At 41.7% G+C, this 6,933-nt stretch overlaps 1 protein-coding gene across 1 annotated transcript in view; it reads right to left on the bottom strand.

The window, feature by feature from the left end:
• Nucleotides 1-6,933, bottom strand: part of LOC116699375 (receptor-type tyrosine-protein phosphatase N2) — a gene marked incomplete at its 3' end in the record, with an annotated part of 318,251 nt that overhangs the window by 22,896 nt on the left and 288,422 nt on the right. Inside the window, 2 exon segments of the mRNA XM_032531918.1 lie at nt 1,988-2,061; nt 3,257-3,404. Coding sequence (XP_032387809.1) covers nt 1,988-2,061; nt 3,257-3,404 — 222 coding nt within the window.

Raw genomic sequence — 6,933 nt, 5'->3', positions numbered from 1 at the left:
GTGTGTGTGTGTGTGTGTGTGTGTGGGTGTGTGTGCACTGACAGACTGGCCCTGGTAAAGTGCTGGGTGTGGTTGAGTATCTACATATTAGGAATATTAGGAATCTACCTAAAAGAAATAAAATAACCTCTGCTGTTCTTTTGAGGAGAGAAAGAATTATCTTCTTCAAACTGGCAAAGAGTTTTGTTTCGTGTCTCCATAAACCAATATTTGGTCACCAATATTTATTTTTTATCTCTATATCTACATCTAAACTTTTCTTCCCCTCCAACGGTCCACAGCCATTTCCAACACATTCAGATGGAACCTCCAACATGCCAGCAGCTTGTCTGGTAAAAGAGTGTACTGCATTCCCAAAGCAGAGAGCCAGTCACACCAAGAGCACTGATATGAAGTCAGGTACCAGTATACAGTGAGGTCAGTGGACTCTAGTAGTAGTAGTAGTAGTAGTAGTAGTAGTAGTAGTGTTGTTTAGCCAGTCAGTGTGCAGTGTACTGGGGACAGAGTGAGCGCTCCTCGCTTTCACGCTGTTAGCGTTATCTTCTGCCTTCTGCTTAGAAGTGGTGATGAAGTGGTGAATTAACAGCTCAAAGCAACAATAGTATCCAATATAGTCTCTTGTTTTTATTTGATATTTAGTGTCGGCAAAAAATGTTGTTGCAAATTTCCGATTGGTCATTTCCGACTGATCATTATTATGCATTAGATCAAAGGGCTAACTTGACTTGTTTACTATAATACATTTGTCTTGATTATGGATCTAATGTATTTTAGGTTTGCACCATAGATTATCACTTTTAATGTCATTGAATGTACTTACAAAGAAAATAAAGTCAATTCAGATTTTAAAAAGTTTAGCATTGCAATAGTTTTTAGAAAAAACAGTCATTTATTTGGATGTTTTAAAATCAAAAGAAATGTAAACATTGTTCTAACTTTAAGTGATGGGTTCTGAATGGATGTCAGCAGAACTAACAAGACGGGGGCTATTGGCTACATCTAGCCACTCGCTAATAAAAACAGTATAGTATAAGAATGCTACTTGGCCAGGCAACCAAAGCATTTATTAATAAGCTTTACAGTTATTGACAGTCTGCCGGAACAACATCCCAAACATCTTGTCTTTGCTCGTCTTCTTAACGTCAATGCGTGGGTGACGACGAGAAAACTGTCAGAAGAGGAGGTTCCTTAAATGACCTGTGTGTGAGTGTGTGGCGTACATTCACATACATTGTGTGTGCATGCTTTAATATAGACGTATGCACAATGTTTATGTTTGGGTGTGTGTTTTTACATGTCTGCGTGTGTGTTGCTGTGGAATTTGACAAGGTTGCTCCTTTGTTCCTGTACAGTTTTGATTGTTATTACTTTCTCTCTGTCACACACACACACACACACACACCACTTCTTGGTGTGAAGCACAGATTTAAAATGCATAGCGTTTCAGTTGCTTTTAATGGAATACCACTATCTGCCTCCAGGGAAACGTAAACCTACCACTCCAACACTGGTTTCCAAATTGATACACTCACTAACTGAATTCACATGGCGCTTTGTCCCCCCTTCTCCTTCCTACAGACTTTACTGCTGCTTAAATCTGCACCGCGCCAAGGAAAGCAACATAAACACAAACTAGTGTCAAATTAGCATAACCCAAGGTCAAAAACAGCCATTCCCCAAGACCCCACAGATCAATTTTGTTTTCACAAATGGGAAGCGAGCCGAGAGCCGTGCGCATGTCGTTTCCCACGCCGTCCCCGAGCGAGTACTCGCCCGGGGTGTTTGCTGTAAAACAATCATTAATATTCATAGTGCAGAACTAACACTCTAGCGTGGGGCTGCTACTGAAGCTAAGCGAGCTTTGCTTCAAAATGTATATTGTACGCCGGTAGGCTGCCTTTGTTCCTGCGAAGCCCCGGGGGGACTGTGGGAGCTTGGCATAGCGGTGGTGTGAAGCACCGAGTTAGAAGGCAGAGGAGGTACTTACGATCGGGCTGGCATTGATGTAATCAGAGTTGCCTTGGCTGTTCTCCACCTTCAAGGTGATTCTGGAGTGATCATCTGGAACATTAATGGAAGATTTCAGCATATTTTGTCTGAAGAATGCTCAGTGGCCATATTATAAACATTGCAATTAGAAATTCTATCTATCTGAATATACAGGACTCTCACAGTAGAATAAAAATGTTTCCATGGCCCAAGAGTTTATTTCCCTCTGGTATGTCAAGGTTATTTTCACCTAAGGATAGAATCACTTACACTTGTGCATGGAATCATGCACAATCCATCTTTCACGTCACCCTACGATACAATATCATCACAATAGATACAATATTATTGCGACATATTGCATTGCATTTATACAAATATTCAAGAGTTTAGTGGTTTAATAGCATAAGTATCTGTTGTGTTAGGTGTATTTTGGAATTTGATTTCAGGTTTGGGACCTTTCCTGGACCACTGAAATTGTACATTCCTCACTTAAGAGCAGAACCCTCAAGTCTGCAGTGGTAGTGGCAAACTCGTTCTTAAATTATTTATTTTTTGGAGAAGGCAGTGGTGCTTCAAATAGGAAGCACAATTTATTCCTGCCCTGCTGACAACCTGGATTTCATTAAGCCTGAGCCCGGTGGAGAGAACGGAACAGCACTTTTTTAGATGGGCTATTTCCACAGAAGCTTAGAAATTTGAATCATTGATGAGGTCGGTACAGGAGAGTTTTAATAGAAAACTAATTTACAACCTTCTGCTTGCTGCATCTGCTCCTGGTTTGTGATCATAGAGGCCAGGCTCCGACTATACGGCTGTGTTATTGAGAGGTGGTGAGAGTAATGCCACCATGTTTGTAGGGCTGACATCAGGAGGGATAGTTGGTTCCACCCAGAATTAAGGGTTGTCTGCCCTCCATCAATGAGGAGTGTATAATGCTGTCTTCACTTTACATGTCTCTGGCTGTTCTGGAGACTTTAAGGCCAGTTTCATTTCTGTGCTGATTACCAACTTCTTGGCCATTGTCATGATAAGAAACCCCCCAAATCACTTTGCTTCAGGTCGGGAACAGCAGTCAGAGGAATGGCAATGAAGGTACCCCCTGACAACAAGACCTCGTGCAAGCAGCAGCCATTGTAACGGTAAATACTGTAGCAGAAGTTATCTTACTAGGTCACTTTTTGAATAGTACTAATAATGCTAAAGTCGGCTTGTCCACTTATCAAATAGAGAGGAAAAGAAACAAAAAAGAGAGTTTCTTGCTTACATGCCACAACGGCAGTGGAGCGGTTCTTCTTGGCGTTGCCATCCTTCAGGCCACTGGTGCAGGCGTTGGGTTCTGCCTGATAGGCACACAGAGCCTCCCACTCCTTCTCCAGGCGGTCCTTGTTCTTCATGTGATCCTCCATGTAGGACTGAAGGAGAAGAGAGAGAAAAGAGGTCAGGATAACAGAGCTAAAGATACAGCAAAAGGGTGTACCTAGATTTCTACACCAATAATGGTATGCCTTAATAATTCTGGCATTTGTTAGAAAAATGAAAACTTAGGTCCATTACGAGCCTCTGGTCTTTTGCAACTTGATCACACTCTTTGGGTCGTCCTTTGTGGCAACTCCCTTCTGCTTCTCCTTGAAGAATCATTTGGAAATACTATTAAACTGTGTATGAGTTCCCATATGCATGTTTTCCTTATTTCATTAGTTGCACCAAAGGCCATGCTAATCAGATCGGGTATCAGGAAGTAATCGGATATCGGGTAATTAAGGAAGACGACATGACCTTGATCAACTGTCTGCAAATGAGCTTGGCACATAAGACCATAGTAAGGACCATGTGTCGAACATAAGACCATAGAAAGGACCACGTGTTGCACATAAGACCATAGCAAGGACCATGTGTCGAACATAAGACCATAGCAAGGACCATGTGTCGAACATAAGACCATAGAAAGGACCATGTGTTGCACGTAAGACCATAGCAAGGACCATGTGTTGCACATAAGACCATATCAAGGACTATGTGTTTCTTTGCCATAACCTGATGGTGGCCAGTGTAACTTTATTTTTTTAGCAGCCTTTGAAATCTGCGGCCCATGCGCACAAAATAGAGATGGTCTGATTGTGGGTAATTGATGAGGGAAAGAAATGAGCGGGTGTGGTTCTTTAAATGGCTCCAGCGGTGATTTATGGGGGCAGTTATAAATGGGGCTGGTCTTAATCAGAATTAGCCTAATGGCTTTCTGCAGGAATGAGAGAAGTTTGTTAATAATGGAAGGCAGTGAGGCCAGATGTCCGTCAGGTGAACGATGATGGAAATAATGCAGATATGTCACTTTATAACACATGGGCTTGTACACTCAACAAACTCTACAAACAACAGGTCAGGTCTATTAGTGAGCTGAACAGGCTCCGTGTTCAACAGCGGCCTTTACCTCTTCACAGCTGCATTGTGTAAAGCTGAAAACACACACGGACACACACTCACGCATACAGTATTCCGGCACACACACACATACACACAGTGTAACATTAATCTTTCCTTGTTGTAGTATCAGCTTTCTATTATATTTGCTTCAGAGCGGCTAAAAGCAGCGTTTATGTAACAGGAAGCCACGAGCTGTGGACCTCCACCTGCACACAGCAGGAGGTCTGAATCCTTTGAAAGACCTATTCAGACTACTAACACAAATACATACACACATCTAAAGCCCAATCCACACATAAAGCTTTTCATAAAGGTCACATACTTAAAAACACAGAGCACACCCACACACACACTTGCACATACACACTGTAAAGACACACATTCACACAAAATGTACACAGAAAAAAGCGCATGTGCACAAAATCCACATTTAAAGTGTCTGAACTTTAAGTGTGGATCTTGTGGCATTATGTGTGTGTATTTGAATGGGTGCTTGTTGTTTTTTTCTTTGCACATTTGCCACCTACACACAACTGCAACCGGAGAAACTCACAGTCCTACAGAAGATACACAGAGTGTCCTACATCAAAACCCCCCACCACCTTCTACCCCCTACCCTGTCTCTCCCTCTCTAATGCCTGAGTAATAGGGTTTTGTGGCTGTGTAAAAGGATTACTGCAATCCAATCAGGAGGTGCTGAGATCACCATGTGTCGACCAAACACTGAATAATCCCCTTTCTGTGGGTTGGGGGGGCTTACAGCTGCCAAAGGTGCTCAATAAAAACCACTTCGCAATAAGACTTTGCTTGAGCCGCCATTGTGGCTCTGACGCATCATCTCTGACCACCTGTAGGAAACAGCCGGGCCGCATGGGAGGTGATGTAATGCAGCGGCCATTTTGGAGAAGGGGAAGTGGGACCTGTACTTTAATTATATAAAATATATATCAACTTAATTCTTAATAAATATGTTCCAATAAAGTACCCAACACTTTATAGTATGGTATTTAACAATGTTGCTTGCTTCTTAATGCATCAGTAATAATAATTCCGTAATATGATGAAATTAATGAATTTACTTAGAAAATGTAAGTATATGAATACATAATGAATGAGGGTCTTGAACTTTAACTTAGGTAAAGAATTGGAATACATCTTCCATCACGTAGGATATCACACTGGCGATATGGAAGGATGTACCTGTTTTTTCATGAATAACAAGAAAATAAATTTTGACATTAACAAAGAGATCCAAAATGTAGAAGTCAGCCAAGAGTTTGAAATTATCTGTTTTTAAAACTTTTTCGCTGTCCATTTTCTTCCTTTTAATATGAGTCAGGAAAGAGATTTTCAAATTAAAATCCATGGTGTTTGGGGTAAATTTGCTTTTGATGGCCAATACCATTGAATTTGGATTAAAGCCTCTAATCTTTTAATGATATTTAATATATTAATATGTGATACATGTAAAGCCAAAACACCCCAAAATATCGCATCAGCATCACTTGTGTTTGCACTGCGTTCGTCTATATCCAGGTTCCACTCCAGGGACTGATCCGGGGCTGCAGGAAAAGACGCTGGATGCATGTCTCTTCGCCAATTTCCATTTCCTTATACTTTCTTTTTTGTTGATATTTTAAACTCTGGTGGATTTCTGAGGACTATGGTTACCTGGTCCTTAGATCTCTGCAGGGTAAATCCAGACAGCTAGCTAGACTATCTGTCCAATCTGAGGACTATGGTTACCTGGTCCTCAGGTCTCTGCAGGGTAAATCCAGACAGATAGCTAGACTATCTGTCCAATCTGAGGACTATGGTTACCTGGTCCTCAGGTCTATGCAGGGTAAATCCAGACAGATAGCTAGACTATCTGTCCAATCAGAGTTATCTGTAGTTTCTGTTGCAACTATTTTCCAGTGGCACTGTCTGGCCTTTAGCCCCACCTAAGATGATTGTGATTGGTTTAAATAAATGCCAATAAACAAGAGCACGTGCTTCTCCCATTCAGGAATGCTGGGTAGACTAGCCAGACCCCCCTCCGCTCTGCAGTGCGTGGATGGTCTGGCACTGCATTAATCCAGGCTAGGGTTTCTCCATTTGTAAATTTTACAACAAACATGCTATCAGTCATCATCAATCAATCTGCATCCATCCATCGTATCTTATCTTTACTCAGGAGCTGACCTCATCCTGATCCATGTGTCTAAGTTCTCTGCAGCTGAATGCTTCCTCCTCTTCAACTGACCACATTAGACAAATTTGACATCCATTTCCTGAAAAGCTTTTCCCAACAGCCATTGCCCTGCAACCTATCAACTCTACAGATCACATCCCAGTGGTCTGCTGCTGAGCTACGAAAACCAGAACACATTCCTAGCCCAGTTAATCTCGATGGAGACTCTAGCTACGGTATAATCTATAACACTTACTTGGCCAGCAACAAAAGACAAGATAATGTGCTTTATATATAGAGTTGACTAATCCTCTTAAGACACACACAGAGAAGATGTAGGGGGAGGT

The sequence above is a fragment of the Etheostoma spectabile genome, chromosome 12, assembly GCF_008692095.1.
Source record: "Etheostoma spectabile isolate EspeVRDwgs_2016 chromosome 12, UIUC_Espe_1.0, whole genome shotgun sequence".
Taxonomy (NCBI): Eukaryota; Metazoa; Chordata; class Actinopteri; order Perciformes; family Percidae; genus Etheostoma; species Etheostoma spectabile.
The sequence above is the reverse complement of the archived record's forward strand: the minus strand, read 5'-3'. Positions and strand labels throughout refer to the sequence as shown.